General features: G+C 44.0%; 1 protein-coding gene across 1 annotated transcript in view; it reads right to left on the reverse strand.

The window, feature by feature from the left end:
- Window positions 1-20,001, reverse strand: part of NSDHL (NAD(P) dependent steroid dehydrogenase-like) — a 42,201-nt gene that overhangs the window by 15,898 nt on the left and 6,302 nt on the right. The window contains exons 2-3 of the mRNA XM_031944915.1: window positions 5,045-5,172; window positions 1,406-1,564 (exon numbers count right to left, since the gene is read on the reverse strand). Coding sequence (XP_031800775.1) covers window positions 1,406-1,564; window positions 5,045-5,125 — 240 coding nt within the window. The 5' untranslated portion in view covers window positions 5,126-5,172. The remainder of the gene's footprint in view (window positions 1-1,405; window positions 1,565-5,044; window positions 5,173-20,001) is intronic.

Genomic DNA, 20,001 nt, shown 5'->3' on the forward strand with positions numbered 1-20,001 from the left:
TGGGAAATGCTCTAGATCCGAAGCCATCTCATCCCCACTCTGGTACTTAATTATTACCTGTGTGACACTGGGCAAATCACCTTCCCTCTCTGACCCTCAGTAATTTTCTCTATGAAATGAGTCGGGGTACTAGGCAACCTCTGAGGTCCTTTTCAGTTCCAAAACCTATAGGCTCTAGAAAAGAATGTAGAGTAAGCCTGACTTAAAGTGGCTTCATGAAGCCCTAAATTCAAATTTTACCTCAGATGCTTATTAGCTGTGTGATTTTGGACAAATCATGTAACCTCTCTGAACCTCAGTTTCTTCATCTATCAAAAGGGGATGTTAATAATAGTATCTACTTCACAGGGTTGTTGTAGGGCTCAATTGAGATTGATATATGTAAAGTGCCTTGTAAACCTTAAAGAGCTCAAAAAATTTTAGTTGTTAGGATGATGATGACTAAGTTGGAATGTGGGAAGAGCACCGGTCCCACAGAGCAATCAATCTTCAGGCTTGGGGCGAATCTGGGAGCACAGAAAACACACAGCAATTCCTGCTAGATTTTAGGGCCTTCTGAGACTCTGAGGTCCAGGAGGAAGGCTCTGGTCTAGGGGAACTGGTAACGGGATCATGCTAAGTCTGTGTAACTAGCAGTAGCTAGACAGAAGAGATTAGAACATGTCCGAGCCTCCTAATCCAGGCTGAACTAGATTTCTTTTCTTCAAACCTGTCTCTCCCCTCCCCTGGTGTACAGTTTCAGAATTCAAATACCCTCATTTTCTTTGTCAAGAGATCCTAGGATACACAGTCCCCTGGGGTCTGAAGTGTCTAGTGGCTATGGGGAAAAGGCAAAGAAGTGAAGGGAGGTACCAGAAGCAGGCTCCAAGAAACAGTGGGAACAGTAGTAGGAACAGAAGAGGGGAGATAAGGAAATGAATTGGGGATGGAGCAGGGCAGCTCCTTGAACCTAGGATCGAGTTGGTTTCAGGTCTCAGGCGGGGTTAAAGCAGTGCTTTAAAGGGTGGTGACAGACCTGAGGCCAAAGGGCAGAGGTCACCTAGACAGAGTCAAAAAGGAGAAGTGGGCGGTGCACTTTAGAGGTGACTGGCTTCAGTGCCAAGATTCCTATCGTGCCTCGATTGCTCACAAGAACCCACCTGGCTTTCAGACCCCTTGGGAACTTGCACCGAGAACAAAAAGGACCTGAGAGGTCATCGGCGCCAATGTGGCCCTGATCCTCTGACGCAGCAATGGACTGAACAAAACCTCAACTAAAGGGCTCAGTGCCATTCACAAGTGAGGACCCAAATGGAAAAGATCTATAGAAACTCAATGCTAGATTCAACAAGATCACTCAGATAGCATCTCCCTGGCTCCTGAGGATCTGGGGTGGACAAGTGGAGGAGGCTCACTGGCACGGTACCTTTTTGTTGCAGAGGTCTCCCAGGAAAAACTTCACCTCAGGGTTCACAAACCCTTGCCGGATGTCGAAGACGTTGACCGCGTAACCTCTGGCCAGCAGCTGTTCAACCAAATGTTGGCCCAAAAACCCAGAGCCCCCGATCACAGTACATTTCTTGACCTGTGGACACAAAAAAAGCTCATGGAGACAGACAGACGGGGATGACAGTGGACAGAAGTTGTGACATTGAGAACCACTGACCTCTCAGATGTGACTTGGGTTAGTGACCCTGGTGCCAATGGAAGGAGACTCAATTTGCCCTCTCACTAGAGGCACAGACGGGATCTGCATTGGTAGGGATTACAGATCTGATGATTCACTGAATTCAACTCTGGTTGGCTCTGATGAACAAGAGATATGCCATGTTTCCCTGGCAGAATGTACACCCATGGGAGACAGCAGGCAGTTACTCTGAAAGCAGGTGAATTATCTCTGACGATGACAGTGCCAACGCCAACAGAAGGAGGAAGACATTCTCATTCCTGATTTCGAATGCCTCCCCCGTTCTCCCTTCCTGTGCACCTTTATGCCAAAGGAAGCTGGCACTCCAACCAGAGGATGCTCTTCCAAAAGGAATCAAGTAGAAAGCCTGGTCTCAGTGGTAGCAGGGGCGGGCAAGGGATAGAACGGGCAACTTTGAACATGCCACTTAGCCTCTCTGTGCCTCAGTTTACTCATCTTCAGATGGAACAGTATTAACTGAGTCTCTCTCTCCTGAGATTTTAGGGTTAGGGTGAATATGGATTAATGAATCAACAGTTGTTCGGTGTTCTGCTATCTATTCAGGTCAGGGGCTTTACTTTTTTTCTCCCCTGAACGCTGAAGAGCCGAGCTTATCGTATTAGCAAAGCACTCTATCGATTCCATTTGGCTTGGGCAACATCAACAATTTGTCAGCTAAGTCCAACTCTGAGATTCTTGTTGCCGGCGGCTGTGTACGGGAGAGGAACTGCATACGGAGAGCAAAGATTCTGACTATGGGAAGAAAGTGCAGAGAATAAAGCGTACCCCACTCCCCCAGCCTCACTTGCCTCTCAGGGGTATTTCTCCAAAGCCGCTTTCGAGACCATATCTACATTTCACTTCTTTATCGTATCCAATCCCTCATTTCTTGATCTCGCAGCCAGCCAGCAAAGTCAAGGATTGGTAGAGGTTGGGGGAAGGGAGACTCAGACTTGAGATAAACTCCGCTCCCCACTCGAGAAACGCCAGCTCCCAGTCACTTTGAGTAATGCTTTGATTTTCAACCCTATTTTGTCGCTTATCTCTGAACCGCACCCAACGCCTCTACACAAGAATTATTGACAGGCACCCCAGCCCTCTCCAGCACCAGAGCAAGTCTCAGGTTATCAACAGCACTGAGCTGATAGAAGGGCAGTGGGGAAGGATTGGGGGGGGAGAGCGAGTTGGCTTTGGTTGATATTCCCATGTAAGTCAATTTCAGATGGACTTAGTCTCTCTTCTCCACTGGTTAAAGGGCTGGCTCTCTCACTTTTTCAAAGGGAAATCCCCTTTCTTGACATATCAGGTGCCATCTCAGCATATTAGATATATGAACCCTCTTTGCCATGCTACATTATGATGGAATGTTTCCTGATCACCACGCAGGGATTGAGACCTGACGCCAATTAAAAGTTTTCTGCTAACAGCCCAAATTCTCTTTTTATAATGGTATATACTGTGTTGAATATTACTGAAACAGATAGGGATCCTGGCTGCGGTTTGGAAATCTGCATGCTCCAGAGAGAGACGCTCACAGGAATGGGATCTGAGCTGGAGACAAAATGGCAACTGTCTTCAAAGAGAATACTTTCAACTACATAGCTAACAAGTGGCCATAATGGATACAGAACATCACCATTTGCCAGAGCCATGAAGGATGGAAAAGGGGGAATAGGCTTACACACTAGGAAAAAGCACTGGGGTTAGAAATGAGGGGAAAAAAAAAAAAAAAAAAAAACACCACACCCAGATTGGAAACAAAGCACGTGAGGTTCACAAATGGACTTCCCAGAGAAGCCAAGAACTCCATGTATCTGAGGATTTTCGGAAACCCCCATATATCTACAGTTTCATTCACAGCAGTACAGGCCTAGAGAGGAAAGAATGGACTCAGCAGTCTCCGGACATGCCTTCAGATCCTAGAGGCTGTGGTTCGGAACATCTCAGCATGACAGTCACATTCTTTTGCTCCTAAGGCTGGCTCAGCTCTGCCTAGACTGACTGACATGACTACGTTTTGGCCATCACGTACATAAAGTATTTTGCAAACACCAAAACACGATTGAAATGCCACCCTATGTTATTATCAGTTATTATTTCAGATGAATTCCCTCGAAACCCCCTCCTCGGTGGAGGTCGGTTCTGCCCACGTTCATTGGCTTCCCCGGTTTCTTTGTATTATTGCCTCGAGGGATCTGAGAGGCGGTGACGCTGTTGGAGAAAACAACCCATGGACCTGGAGTGGCAGCTCAAATCTGACACTCCCACAGCTGTGTTCCTTCGGCCAAGTTACTCTACATCTCCCAGCCTCAGTTTCTTTATCTGATATGATGAGGATAACAAACAGCATTGACCTCCCGAGATCAAATGAGACACTGTACAGAAAGGGCTTTGCCAACCTGAAAAACCCCACTTAAATGGCAGTTTTCATTATGATAACCAAGACTCCTTGAGTACAGGTTAGTTTTCTCCTCCCCATCGCTTTCACCAAAATCAAGGCTGATCTTGTCTAACTGGCTGCCATGATGAATGAATGACACACGCCTCTCCAAATGGGCCAGACGCTTATGGAATCCACTGCTCAGAGACACCATTACAACCAAATCCAACTAGGTAGCCAACAGTATGTTTGGGGTCATCATTACATCCTCTCCCGGAGATATGTTTTATGCCCCCTTCCTCTAGTATCTCAATGGCCCCTAGTTCCAAGGCAACATGGCCAAATGCCACCTCGCTCAGGCGGGCCCGGCACTTAGTCAATTCTCCTGTCTGCCAGATGTGATCATTATTACATTTTTTCCCATTTCTCTCAATTCTTCTTATCAGTACCCTGAGCATTTGACTTCAGACTCAGGCAACGGTAATTTCCTGAACGGCTCTTTCTTCTTTTATTGACTCTCGGAACAGTATCAACTGGCACCAAGCTCATTTTCAGTTATCTTCCCGAACCATCTTTGTCTGGGCTGGGCTGCTTGCGCCAACCTCTCCTCACAGGCTTGCTGTGAGGAAAGGGCTTTTAAAATCAGAACTCTCATTTAACCCTGAAATCCCCTCTTCGGCTCTGTGCTCTAACTATAAATCCTCTCGGAAGTAGGCGGGTACAAGACTTAAAGACCACCACGGCCTGTCAGAACGACTCTTACGGTGACCTCACCTGACAATGTATCCACCATTCTGCCCTAGCAGACCCGCACCACTCTGCCAAGAAGAAGAAGAAGAGGGTGGTCTCTGTCATCATCTGATCTCCAGAACCAGTTATTCACAGTATGGTTTCATTTGAGCGGTCTTTTCATCTACGTGCCTGGGAGCTGGTTAACTGCTTTACCGTCCCTGGGTGTGTGGGTCAATGGCCTGCTGAGGTACCCCCCATCCCCTTACCTGCTGCTGGTCACTAATGTTTTCTGCCACTTGTTTTTCTTCAGGCTTGGGCACCATATGCTCACCAATTGTGCTCTCCATTTTCTGTTCAAATATTGGGTCCAGTCTGATGACCAACTTTTCTCTTCCTAAAGACAGACAGATGTAGAGACAGACATTGAAACGGTGACAACCCCGAGGCCTTCAAGCACCAGCTCCCTTGAGGTTCCTCAGACAGGCCTTGGGAGAGGGCCCGGAATATCTCTCAGGTCCTCTGAGAAGATGGCCGGCATGCTACGCGTTCCCTCCGCCCCCGACATACACAGACAGACAGACAATCAGACATGATCCTGGCTGCCTTCACAGACACCGCAGAGCCCTAACTAGACCTGGGAGAACATGCCATCTCATGCCAAATGAAGAACTTTGCCAGACGAGCACAACCCAGGAGACTGCTGCCTACATGTTCTCTTTTATGGGGAGTGCAAGGGCTACACGTCGGCCAGGAGAAACACAGAAACCGCACTTGGTCACCATCTCGCGCCCGAGGCAATGGGAGAGTCATTGGCCAACGGTAAGGAAGATCGGCTTCGATCGAGAGATTCCTCTGAAACTGGCCAGAAGTCCACTCGGGCGTGCTATGGGTCCAAGCGAGTGACCCCCTCATACTGGCCCAGATGGCTTCCACATGCTAGTACAGAAAATCTCTTAATTTGGGACTTAGCATCCCATACAAACCAAGAAAACCGATCTGTCCACTGGAGGTCTCTCTCAAGTCAAATACACTGCCTTGCTAGGAGGTCACAGGAACAGCTCTTTCCCCCTGCTGGCTTAGGAGACACATTACGGAGATTCTAATGAAGGCTTTGGGAGGCAGAGCTGAACGGGATCCTGGCTCAGCCACATGTCTGTTGTCTGTGACTCTGGGCAAGCCACGTCCTGTGTCTGGGCCTGTTTCTTCATTGGGGTTCTACTAGATGACCTCTGGTGTCCCTTCCAGCTCTAAAGCTAGACTGCCATGACTTTGGACACCATGCACAAATTCTAAATAGAGGGAGGCTTGTATGCACAGTGGGGGTGGGGGTGGCGGTGGTAGTAGTAGTAGTAGTAGTGGTGGTGGTGGTAGTGGGCCTGGGAAGTGCTAGCAACATAGAAAGGAACTGGTTTCTCCAGGTTCTCTCCCGCTAGTCATTGGCTAAAGAACATTTTAGAAAAACTAATTACCCCTTCCTGCCAAAAATTGGGAATGTTAACATCTGGGAGGGAAAAAAAAGGAATTGTGATCTCCAAAACTTTCCAGGAAAGTTTTAGAGGAAGGATAGTCACCCTGGGTAAACAGAGGCAAAGGATGACTTTAGTTTGACTAAAGTCATCTACAGGCTATGAAAAGTGTTTTTTCCTGTATTAGAAGTCCTTTATCAGTAACCTTTGGGACTTAAACATTTAGTGATAGAAAGTCTAGCTAATCCTAATATCCTTGCCATCCGCCCCCCCGCTTCCCCCCCAAAAAACCACCCTTCTTTAAATCAGGATTTCATTAGTAGGGAACTGCTGCTAAGGCAACTCTCTCCCTTATGCCCGTAGACATCCCTGGCTACTCTTTCATGCTCAAGAGAAGTTGCCAGGGCCCCCAGTCCGTATGTAGCAGAAACAGGATTTGAGGTCAGGATGTGTAGCTTTTGTTTCTGCAAGGTGGACCACTGCCCATTTTACTACAATGACCCTTCCAACTCCTTCCATGATCTGAAAAGCTCTCTAATCTGGAGATGGGAGGGTCCTCAGAGGCCATCTGTGCTACCCCCGGCCCTTCTTATTTTATAGTAACGTGCCCAAGGTTACAGAGGTTACATGCCAGAGACAGGATGGAAGCCAAACCCTTGGTCCCTAAAGCCAGTCTACTAGGCCTCCCCACCATGTGACTTCAAGCTAGGTTCTCGGGAGCCAAAGGAGCTGACCCCCTTTTTTGCAGATCCTCCAGGATATAGATACAAGAAGTAGGTGATAAGTTTGGGTCAAAGGATCAGGATCTGAGCTGACTTCTGATTTCACTGGTACTGAGGACTCTGGGATGAGGAAGCTCCCTTCAATGCAGCCAGTGTAGGCTGGCACCTTCTGAAATGGCCCGGGCACACTGCAAAAGAAAGGTGATTTACTCAGGGTCACACAGTCAGAGGGTGTTAAAGATAGGGCTTAATTCCAGACCTTCCTGCCTTTAGGAAGATTCTCCTCTCACTACGCTAAGAATAAAAGCTAACTTAGTAGATTTAATGAAATGGCCAAGACTAGAAACAAATATTGGCTCCGCAATCTGACTGCTTTCTGGGGGAGGCTAGGCGGCGTGTGGTGGGAAAAAGCGCCAGGTTTCAAGTAGGAAGGACCTGAATTCGAATTCCAGCTCTGCTCCTGAATGACTTTAGGTAACTCACTTACTTCTACTTATGTGGGCCTTGGTTTCATCATATTTGTGAACTTTTTTTTTTAAATTAAAGGTTTGCATAATTACATTTCAACATAATTTATTTCCTTGGTAATTCTACACATTTTAGTTTGTACATTTAAAAACCTGCATCTGAGAAAGAACTCCATAGGTTTCTTCAGACTGACTGCTCAAAGGGTCCAGGATCCACAACCAAAGTGAAGAAGCCCTTTCCTAGAGCAGTGGTTCTCAAAGTGTGGCTCAAAGGATCCTGGGGGTTTCTGAAACCCTTTCAGAGGGCCTACTAATTTAAATTTATTTTTTATTTCAAATATGGTAAATATCTAAACTCATCAACAAAAAAATCTTTGGGCAGATCCTCCAAGTATTTGATAATATAAATGTAAATTATATATATATATATATAATATAAAGGGATACTGAGAATACACATTGGAACCATCAGCCTAGAGCAGTGGTTCTCAAACTTTTGTTCTCAGTATCTTCATGTTGTTAAAAAACTATCGAGGATCTGTTCAAAGAGTTTTTGTTCACATGGGTCATATTTATAGCTATTTACTATATTAGAAATAAAAAATAATTTTGAATTTGTAGACCCTCTGAAAGGGTTTCAGAGACCCCAACAATTCTTTGGACTACACTTTGAGGACCATTGGCCTAGAGTCTCTGTCAGGCCCCTTCCAACTCTGGCTTCTCTAAGCCTGGGCTCCTTCCTTTGTACCCTTACTCTCTCTGTACAAAATTGTACGTGGCACCCCCAACAGGCTGCTTCCCCTAATTTTACTTTACTCTCCCCTAAACTCCACTGCCAGACCGCTCTTTTCAGTATCTCTGGCTAATAAAAATTTTCCTTTGGTAAATGAAAAAAACTGTGGTCCCAGAGACATACTTTGTTTTGGGGGGAGGGGGGACATTAAGTGACTTGTCTAGAGTCAAATTGCTAGGAAGTTTCTGATGCCAGATTTGAATTCAGGTCCTTCTGCCTCCAGAGCTTCTGTTCAATCCCTATGTCACATAGTAGCCTTGAGAGCTATATTTTCTTTCTGTTTATTTTGCCAAATACATGACGAAATAGTTTTCAATATTCATTTTTGTAAAGAGAGCTGTACCTTCAAAAGGAATAGATCTTCTTTTAAAGGCATTCCTGTCATAGGAGAAACAAAGACAGAGATAGATAGAGACAGAGACAGAGAGAGAAAGAGAAAAGGAGAGAAACAAATGAAGAGAAAAAGTGAAACACAGAGAAATAGAAATAAAGAGAAATGGAGAAATAAACAGAGAAAGAAAAAGAAAAACAGAGAGAAACAGAAATATATAGAGAAATGGAGAGAAAAAGTGAAATGGGGAGAGTAATGGAAAGAGAGAGAAATAGAAATGGAGGGAGAAATGAGAGAGAAAGAGAAACAGAGAAACAAAGAAAGAGACAGAGAGAAAAAGTGAAACAGAGAAAGAAATAGAAATGGGGAGAAACAGAGAAAAAGAGAGAGAGAGAGAGAGAGAGAGAGAGAGAGAGAGAGAGAGAGAGAGAGAGAGAGAGAATATATGTGTGTTGGGGTTGAGAGCAATGGAGAATGAAAAACACAGAAATAGAGAAACACTGAGAAATGGAGAGAAAAAGAGAAACAGAAAGAGAGAAAGAAAGAAATTCAGAAAGAAAAAAGAGAAACAGAGAAAATGAAACATACAGAGAAAAAGAAATAGAGAGAAAGAGAGAGAGGGAGAGAGAAATAGAGAAACAGAAAGAGAAAGAAACAGAGAAATGGAGAGGAAAAGAGAAAGACAGAAACAGAGACAGAGAGAAACAGAAAGAGAAATGGAGAAAAGAGAAATACACAGAGAGAAATGAAGAGAAAAAAAGAGAAACAGAGAAAGAGGGAGAAATAGAGAAAGAGAAATGGAGAGAGAAAAAGAAACAGAGAGAAAAGGAGAAGAAACACAGAGAAATAGAGAGAAAAAGAAACACAGAGAAATAGAGAGAGAAACAGAAAGAAAGAAAGAAATGCAAAGAGAAAAAAGAGAAACAAAAAAGTGAAACATATGGAGAGAGAAATGGATAGACACAGAGAAAAAGAAATAGAGACAAACAGAGAGAGGGAGAGAGAAATAGATAAACAGAAAGAGAGAGAGAAACAGAAAAAGAAAAACAGAGAGAAATGGAGAGAGAAGAAGAGAAACAGAGAGAAACAAAAAATGAAACACACAAAGAGAGAGAAATGGAGAGAGAGAGAGAGTGTGTGTGTGAGGTTATGTGTGTTGGGTTTGAGAGCGATGGAGAATGAAAAACACAAAAATAGAGAAACACTGAGAAATGGACAAAGAAAAAGAAACAGAGAAATGGAGGGAGAAAGAGAAATACACAGAGAGAAAGTGAGAAAGAAAGAGAGAAATAGAGAGAGAGATGCAGAGAAAGAGAAATAGAGAAACCAAGAGAAAAAGAAATACACAGAGAGAAAGACAGAGAAATGGAGAGGAAAAAAGAGAAAGAAAAAAGAGAGAAATAGAAACAGAGAGAGAAAAAGTCAAACATAGATATGGAGAGAGAAACAGAAATGGAGAGACAAAAAGACACACAGAAGTGGAGAGAGAAAAAGAGAAACAGAGAGAAACAGAAATGCAAAGAGAAACAGAGAAAAAGTGAAACACACAAAGAAAGAGAAATGGAGAGAGAGAGAGTGTATGTGTGTGTTGGGGTTGAGAGTGATGGAGAATGAAAAACACAGAAATAGAGAAACACTGAGAAATGGAGAGAGAGAGAGAGAGAGTGTATGTGTGTGTTGGGGTTGAGAACGATAGAGAATGAAAAACACAGAAATAGAGAAACACTGAGAAATGGAGAAAGAAAAAGAAACAGAGAAATAGAGAGAAAAAGTGAAACATTCAGTGAAAAAGAGAAATGGAGAGAGAGAGAGAGAGAGAGAGAGAGAGAGAGAGAGAGAAAAAGAGTGAGTGTGCTGGGGTTGAGAACGATGGAGAATGAAAAACACAGAAATAGAGAAACATTGAGAAAAGGAGAAAGAAAAAGAAACAGAGAAATGGAGAGAAAAGTGAAACAGAGAAATGAAGGGAGAAAGAGAAATACACAGAGAGAAAGTGAGAAAGAAAGAGAGAAACAGAGAGAGAGCGAGAGATGCAGGGAAAGAGAAACCAAGAGAAAAAGAAATACACAGAGAGACAAAGAAATGGAGAAGAAAAAAAGAGAGAAACAGAGAGAGAAAAAGTGAAACATAGAGAAACAGAAATTGAGAGGGAAAAAGACACACAGAAGTGGAGAGAGAAAAAGAGAAACAGAGAAAAAGTGAAACACAAAGAGAGAGAAAGAGAGAGAGAGAGAGAGAGAGAGAGAGAGAATATATGTGTTGGGGTTGAGAGCGATGGAGAATGAAAAACACAGAAATAGAGAAACACTGAGAAATGGAGAAAGAAAAAGAAACAGAAATGGAGAGAAAAAGTGAAACAGAGAAACAGAAAGGGAAATAGAGAAATACACAGAAATAGAAAAATGGAGAGAAAAAAGAGAAACACAGAGAGAAATAGAAATGGAAAGAGAAACAGAGAGAAAGAGAAAGAGAGAAATACAGAGAAAAAGAAACAGAAAGAAAGAAACACAGAGAGAGAAAAAGAGAAAAACTGAAAGCCTTGGAGCCAGTCAGTCAGTCAACAAACATTTGTTAAGTGCCTACTGTGAGCTAGGAAGATCAAGGCTCAAGTTCTGCCCCTAACACATACTGGCTGTGTGACCCTGGGCAAATAATTTCTTCCCTGAACCCTCTAGGCCAAAGGTGTCAAATCTGCCAAATGCTACCAGCCTACAGTGAGCCTTCTGTATGGTTCAGTGGTCCCATATTTTTTGAGTTTGAGCTATGGCTCTAAATTGCAGAAAAGATGCTGATCTGCATTGGGAAAAGGTGTTTCCCTTCCTGGGAGTTATCTATATCAAAAAAGGGCCAGACTCTATCTTATTTGTTCTTTTTTTTTTTAAACAAGGCAATTGGGGTTAGGTGACTTGCCTCAGTTCACACAGTAAGTGTGTGTCTGAGTCTGCACTTGAACTCAGGTCTTCCTGCCTCCAGGGCCAGTGCTCCACTGTGCCACCTAGCCACCCCATCTTATTTATTTGTATTTGACATAGAAGAGTAAAATTCTTATATGACAGCACTAATGTTATTTTGTATAATTCCATATAATAGGTATTTTTTGTTTATATATTATAATGATCACAAACCCATCAAAATATGAAATATTGGGGTATAGACACATGCAGTAAACTATGCTGGAATCTCAAAAATCTAAAGTGTGACAGTTCCACCAGAGAAGTTAATACTTGTGTTTTTTACACACCATGCATAAAGACTAACAGAATGAGAACCTAAGTATGGCAATGGCAGCCATGAAGTGAAATATGAAGAGAGCTAGAAGAAGGCCTTTGGTGTACTGGACAGGTCCTCTTCCTAAGGCACTTATGGGAAGACAAGGACAAGAAGAATCCCACAGGATAGGAAGGCACGGCTCAGCTGCAATCTGCATTGGAGCATGGAGTGCCCAGAGCCATAATCAGGAATTTTTTTTGCACACAAGCACTGTATACTGCCCAGGACAAACAAAGCCCTAGGTTGGGGCGTGGCAGGGTGAGGAGCAGGGAAGGCCAAGAAAATCAGCCTAGTCTACTCTTCCTATTTTAATTACTTAACTAATTCTTTGCCAGCTTCTGTATAGCTGAAGTGATCTCAAAATTTGGCACTTTGGGACGAAGACTAGGTTGCCCCAACTTGGTCGTGACTATTAGAGCAACATGGTAACGACAAATCTGGGATACTTGGAAAAGCCACCGTGGGACTTTTTTATCCATTAACAAAGAATGTTTCTTTTAGCCAAAGCTCGGATTCTTTGATATAAGACACAAACCGTGAAATCCTTTCTGTGTGGGAGAGCACAGTGCTGAAATTCTAACTGATGCCAATAGGAAAATGGGAGTGAATAGATGAGCTTTATACACAAACATTTTACAAGTGAGCCTATTGTGAAACATCAGGTCAGTTGTTCAAAGTACTACCGAGAGTACATTGCTATGCTGCCCCCATCCCTCCCAGAATATCTGGCCGGAGAGCTAGCTACTCTAAGAACTGCTACTTACTTGCCCATATCCCACCAAGTGTACCTAGTGGCCCCAACTTGCACATGGCCCAGAGGGGAAGGCATCGACCAGGCGATCACTTAACCAGTGCATCAAAACAGTCCCAGACAGTCCAGCCCTGAGAACCAAAATTTCCCAATTAAATGACCCCCCTGAAGCCCAACAGGCAAATCTACCATCTTAAGCACTTCCTAAAATCAGCTCCCCCCTCCCCCAAGTCCAAAAGACTGCAGCTGGCCTTGGGACTAGGAGAGACCAACGGCCTTCCACCTACATGATGTAATGCCCTCTTTTAGAGATAGAGGCCTCAGGGTCAAAACAACATAGGCCATAATTCTATGGACGACCTCCACCACTCAAACATGTAGACAGCAGTGAAATTTGTGGTTTACATTTGTTTGGGGTCCAGACCTTTGATTTTTATCAGTCGATAGAGACTTTCCAACGTGGAAACTTCTTCCCTTGATGCAAACTGGCAAGCAGATTGCTTGCAAGTTACGGTCTTAAAGAGATGCCCAGTGACCCGTCCTGAATTCAAGTAATGGCGACCAGGATGTACGTAAGGGCTTCCCCATTCCAAGGCCAGACAAGCCCATTCTACTGTACCATGATATATGTCTAAATACCACATGCTTCACTTTAGTATTTCAAGGGTCTCGGCACCCCTGAAAAACCTTGCGTTCCAAATTTGTCTCCCTCCTTTTCCTCCATCTCCTCCCCAGACAGCTTATTAACTGTTCTCCGAGAGTCGCCTTCATCGCGCTGTGGCCGACCAGGTGCGGAGCCTCTGACCCTAACAAGGATGGTCTCAGGAACCCACGGACACACTCAGAGTATACTGTGAGCACAGAGACACAACATATCCGGCGCACACACACCACAATGTGAAGCCCCCTCAAAGGGCAGTACCTGCCACACCTTATCTCCCATTCCCCAACTCTTGTTGACGCGACCTTTGAGAACTGAAACTATGAGAAGGTATAGGAGGAGGAGATTGGATATCACACGTATATTTTTTTTTTAAAAAAGTTTAAAAGCCACGCCTCTAACACGATATTCCTGAAGCAGAAAATCCATTCAGCCAGGCTCACATTCATTTCATTGAAATGGCAAAAGGAGGCAAGTCCACCCTATTTTGATTAGGTCAAGTAGATCTCAATCAAGCTATTAATACATTATTATCATCACCACCACCGTCATAATCATCATCATCATCACCATCATCATTACCATTATTAGACCCAAGATTTGTGATTTAACTGGTATAGGAACTCCCTCTACTTCTTGACTAGCAACCACCAAGGAACATAGAACCTTTGGGAATAGTATAGATCAGAGGCAAGAAGTCTGGCCAACTCGTAGGCTACCTCTCAACTGTGTGTGTGTGTGTGTGTGTGTGTTTGCTGAGGCAATTGGGGTTAAGTGACTTGCCCGGGGTTATATAGCTAGGCAGTATTAAGTGTCTAAGGCAGAATTAGAAATCAGGTCCTTCCGACTTCAAAGTCTGTGCTCTATCCACTGAGCCATCCAACTGCTCCTACTGCCTCTCAATTCTTTAGGATAGTTAGAAACTCCCTGCTTAAATAGAAACTGCCTAACTAGCACTGGATCTCCAGCCTCCTTTTTGATGTTATCTCTTAAGTTCACAAAACTGAAGCCTGTTCCATTTAGACCAGTGCACATTCATTCACATAGGACAGCTAGATGGTGTTAGACCTGCAGTTAAGAAGCCCTGAATTCAAATCTGACCTCCTGACATGTACTAGCTGATCATGGGCTTAACTAACTCCTTAACTAACTTAACTAACACTTACCTAACTCCTGCCTCAGTTTTCTCATCTGTAAAAGGTATCTGTCACAGCATCTTACTAGGTTGTATAAGGATCAAATGAGCTAATATATACAGATCTTCAAGTGCCAAATTATTGTTATTCTTGTCGAGTCATTTTGGTTGTGTCCAATCCTTCATGACCCATTTGGGGCTTTCTAGGCAAAGCTACTGGAGTGGTTTGTCATTTCCTTCTCTAGCTCATTTTATCTTATTTATTTATTTTTAAATAACAGCTTTGTATTTTCAAAATATATGCATGGATAATTTTCAACATTCACCCTTGCAAAACTTATGTTCCAAATTTTTCTCTCTCCTTTCCCCCCACTTCCCGTAGGTGGCAAGTAATCCAATATAGGTTAAACATGTGTAATTCTACACACATTTTCACATTTATTGTGTCTAACCCATTTTACAGATGAGGAAACAGAGGCAAAGCTAGTAAGTGTATGAAGCTGGATTTGAACTCATAAAGATGAGTGTCCCTGATTCTAAGTCCAGTGCTTTATTCATGGCACCACCCAGCTGCCCCAAAGTACTACATAAGCGCCAGCAATTATTTGATGTTTCTCAGAGTAGGCCGATAGGGCTCGGTAGCACTGGATTTGGAGCCAGAGGGTGTGGGTTCAAATCCCAGGCTCTACCACTTACTGTCTGTGTGTCCCTGAGTAAGTCACTTAATCTTTCTGGGGTTCAGTTACTTCATTTGTAAAAATGGGAAGAGGAGGGGAAGGGTTGGACCCAATGGCCTCTGAAGCCTTTTGGCTTGAAATCGAAGTCCCTGGGATCTTGGGACCCATCTGGGAATGCTACATGTAAGACCTGGGTCTTCTTGAAATGCCATTTTTCTGGGGGCTTCTCAGTCTCCAGAAACTGGCTGTGACGCAGACAGACTAAGGGATTGGGGGGAGGAAATACCAGCAACACAAGAAGCTTAAGTAGAGAAAAAGTGACTTCTCCCAGTCTTCTAAGGCCTAAGATTTAAAAACTTTAAGTGATTTTTTTCCCTTAATGAAAATAATTATAGGGGAAAAGATGAAATTCATTCAAGCCCCTCTCCCTAGTCACAGTACCCCATAAATGGCAATTTGGAATATTTGTGAGAAAAGAAGAAAGGAGATTCCCCAAACCTCACCACAAAGCTCTGCAAGGGAAGCCCGTCACCCTCGATCAACTAAGGCCCAGATTGAGGTTAGCTTGACCAGAGACACCCAAAGCTAAGTCCGAAGCTGCTGTTGGGCTCAGTTTGACATCTGATCCTTAGACCTACTTTTCATGATGAACCGGAGGAAAATAAAGGAAGTCGGGGAAACAATAGAAATAGCCAAGTTTGGCGCTTTCTTTCTCTCAAATGATCCAAACCAGCCAGTTACCCCATTTTGCCAATGACTATCCTTAAGGCCCCAGAGACAAGCCTCGGGTTCCGGGAACCCGTCCTCCCCCCTTGAATTCACCAAGAAAGTTGGAAACACAATGCACAATATTTTCAACCTTGACAGTCAGCTGCTGATATTGCAAGTTGAGAAGTCCCTGAAGAATACAAAGTACCCAAAGTTAGTTACAAAGGTAGTGGCCACCAGAGAACAGCTGGTTTCCTCCCGGACATTTTGATAAACAACAACTAGCCCCTGGATAAGCAAACAAAGTATTCTTTTTCCAATGCCAAACACTATTGCATATTCTTCAAAGTTACCAAGTCCCACTGAGCAAGGAAAAGATTATGAACTTAAAGAATGTTATCTCTAAGCCAGGTAGTTCTCAGCGTTCCCCTCGCTTCCCCCTAACCCCAGTAGGGAAAAATATCACACTGGAACTCCCTACCATTCTTTCACCCTAATTTGTAGCAAGCTGCTATCAGGCTCAAACTAAACATTATGGGCAGCCTTGAGAGTGGAAAAAAAAGGGACAAAATGGAGGGTGGGAGGAGGGAAGGAAGGGGAGCTTTCATTAGTTTGCAAATTGGGAAGGGGGCTCATGCTTTCCAGTCAATTCCATGTGTTGCCCACCTTCTCTGCTTAGTAAGAGGGGAGGAGGGCTTTTTGCCTTCCACATTATTTTCTTTCTTTCTTTTTTTTTGGCTATGTTTCTGTGTCTTTGGAGAGACAGTGGTCAGTTTAAAAGGAAAGGATGGGAGAGAATCCCACTCCTTCTTCTTCTCACCACAGATCTACCCGGGGAAATTGAGACCCGATACCCAAGGTTTATGGTTGCCAACAGAAACAAGCCCTCCAGCCTGAAGGCGGCAAGTAAACACATTTACTGATCAAGAGGGACCTCAAAGGAGTTGAGTGAGCTCCCACTCCCCAAAGAAAAGATTTCTCTTTTACATTTCGGCAAAGTTCCTCTCATCTGACCTGTGCAAATACAGGCAGGAAAAGCCTTTTGTGAGAGAAGCAAAAAAAAAAAAAAAAAAAAAAAAATCAAAATACATCAGGAGTGTTTTCCTACACAGGCTGGGAAGAGGTAACCGGGACCCCTCCTTGCATCTTGGAGTGGAGAATCAACTTCTCTCCAAGATGTAAAGAATGTCCCAAACAGTGACTCCCCTCGCCACAGAGTTCTTTCAAAAGCCCACAACCAGTGGCCCCGCACAACTCTTGTGAAAGGCCTCTCAAGGGGTGATGCAGCTGGGAAGAAGCAAGGAGAGAGAGAAGAGCAGCTTTTTTTCTGTGCACATACTAATTGGCATAGTTGGTACATTTCTTTGAGAAGCTGCTGCAAAGCAGGAGTCCTGGGAAAAACAAAATGAAGGCCTTTCTCTCCAAATTCAAATGCAGAACACGTAACAGAAAAACTTCCCCAATTAGTATTAATGATGCAAATAACGAGGCGTTTGCTTTTTTGCAAAGCTGCCTCTCCACTGTTACCTAAGAAACCCGGCTTGAGCTGGTCCCTATTCTCACGTGCGTCAGCTTGAGCCAATACGAAAACATACCATTTTTTATACAGAAATCAGCAAAATGGAATATTTTCAACATGGCTCCCGGGGGAACTAGTTTCTCAGAAATTAAAATGGGGGATACTGTACAGACAGGTCCAAGGATATATTAAAATAATGACATCTTCAAGAAACTCAGGATTTACATTAGAACAGCAAAGGAGAAACCAGAAATGAAGTAAAACTAGCCGAGGAAACTGAGGTGTGGAGGGTTGGAGTGATTTGGTGCAGGAACACAGCTGGTCGATGACGGAGCTGGCATGGCAACCCAGATCTCCCCTGCCTGCCAAGTCACTGCTCTGGTCATTAGATAGATCACCTTCCTCCCTTCCCTCAACAATCCAGAAAACACAAAGCTAGCCAAAACACTCCTTGCTTTCAAAGGCTCAGAGATTTCAAGAGCTCCTAAATCCTCTAATCCTGTACTTTTTAATTTGGGGAGGGGGATGCAGCTTGCTTCTGAAATAGTTCAATAACTGGATTTCAACAAAATGATTCCCTTTATGATCAATCTTATGGCATTCAATATAGACTTCATCACACTGCCACAGAGCTCCATGACACAGCCGGAGTAAAGAACCCCAACTCTAGTGCAACCACTTAATCTTCCAGATGAGGAGACTGCACCCCAGACAGGTAAAGTGATGGGCCCGGGTCACAGGAACAACAGGTAACAGAGCTGGGATTTAAATCCAGGTCCCTGACTCCAGATCTGGTACCTTCTCCACTGTACTATGTATGGTTGGTCTCATCTGGGCCCTCCAGCCAGGGCGGCCCGATGAGCGAAGTACCCAAAGGTTCCCCCCCTCCATTCCCCTTAGGAGATGGGCCCACAACAGTGGAGTATCAGGAGACAGCCTGTATTCCTTTTAAGATAACCTGACTTTGCCTCTGATTTTTTTTTTTTGGGGGGGGGGAGGGTGGCATTTCTTCCAGCATTTCTTTGTTTTCTTTTCCATCATCCCACCCCCGCCCCCAACCCTCGGCAACCTGACTTTCGTTCTGGTTGCTCCACTGAGGTGAGTGTAGTAACTCTTCCCAGCTCTGTGACCCTGGGCAAATGACTTCTCCCCTCTGGGTCAAAATTTCCTCATCTGTAAAACGGGGATAATAATGCTGACATTCACTTACCTCACAAGGCTGGTGTGAGAAAACAGAAGTCAACATAGAAATGTGAGTAACGGTTATTACTACTCACCTAAGATCACTCACCTGTAACCACCTACAGCTCCGGACAGCAGTTGGATGTTCCCTTTTGGGTCTTTGCCACAGCTTCTTAAAGCAAGCCCACGAGCATCATGTTTGCTTGGGTTTCTTATGTTTTCTTTTGAATATATTTTTCTATTTCTCTAAATATCCTTATATGATCTTTGTGGATTTCTCTTCTATTTCCCTCTCCCTTCCTCCCCACTGAGGATTCAATTCAACCCACTAATCATTTATTAAGCTTTACTTTTTATGTAAGACGCAATGCTGGGTCTCAGGTTACAAAAATGAAAGATGCGAGTGTGAGTGTCCCTGTTTTTCAGGAGCTTACAATTCAGTGATCTGGGGGCACAGAATGGGAAGAATGCAACTACATCAATAAATACAAGTCAGAATGAGGAAGATACAAAGGTATCAACCGACACGAGTGACTGGAAAGATTTCCATCTTCCAAGATTTGATCCCAGACTTTCCATTAAAAATTTTTTTTTTGGTTTGTTTTTGCACAACAGTATTTATTGAAGGTCATGTCATTGAACCTGTCAGCAATTCATCATAAAACTAATACATGTCTTGAGAGAAGATAGCATGAAATATTAAGGATTAGAATGTAGCATTAGTATAGAATATTGGCAGAGGGAAGAGAGGGAGGAGGTAGAAGAAGGAATAAAAAAAAAAAAAAAAAAAAAAGGAAACAGAAAACCCTTTCTTTGGGAAGATTATAAATTAGTTCAACGTTTCGGGATGAGGAACCTTGGAGACCATAAGATGGGAGAACTGGACTTGGAGGTCAAGGCCCCACCCCACCATTTGACAGAGGAAGAAAATGAGACCCAGAGAGGGGGAGGGGCTGCTGAAGGTCGCAGCCAGCGTGTCAGCAAGGTGACAGAAATCATAGCATATAATCCAGTTCAAATCTTGTGAAAGCAAAGGCTATACAGCCCCTGATTTATCAACCCCATTTCCAAATGACCCACATAGAAAAAGAGCATTACTAGCTGCCTTCTACGCTGGCCCGCTCCCCTCCCCCTGCAAGTGTCTACTCTGGTTGCCATGGGAACTAGAAAAACCTTGGCGTTTTCGGAGGCCCTGTGGGGTTCCAAGGGCCTTTTCTTCCCAACAGAATCTATGGCTCTGCCTGGTCTCAGCTCGACTTCCCGCCCCACCCGATAAGGGGGACCCAATCCAGACCCGGTTGGGTCCGTGGTGATAATCTAATCCCAGATCCCCCCCCCCCCCACCCAGACCCTTCCAATTTATTGCATGTCCCCTCCAGACTCACTCCTGTCATACTCCTTATCTACCCAGCTCTCCTAGGTCCCCTAATTTTTATGGGCAAGATCTCACCATAGCTGGGGGAGGGGGGATTGCTTGGGGGGCACTTCAGTTATTAAGATCTACCATCCACATCCATTAATCAGCCCATCTGATTCTCACA

This window comes from Sarcophilus harrisii, chromosome X (genome assembly GCF_902635505.1).
Source record: "Sarcophilus harrisii chromosome X, mSarHar1.11, whole genome shotgun sequence".
Classification (NCBI taxonomy): domain Eukaryota; kingdom Metazoa; phylum Chordata; class Mammalia; order Dasyuromorphia; family Dasyuridae; genus Sarcophilus; species Sarcophilus harrisii.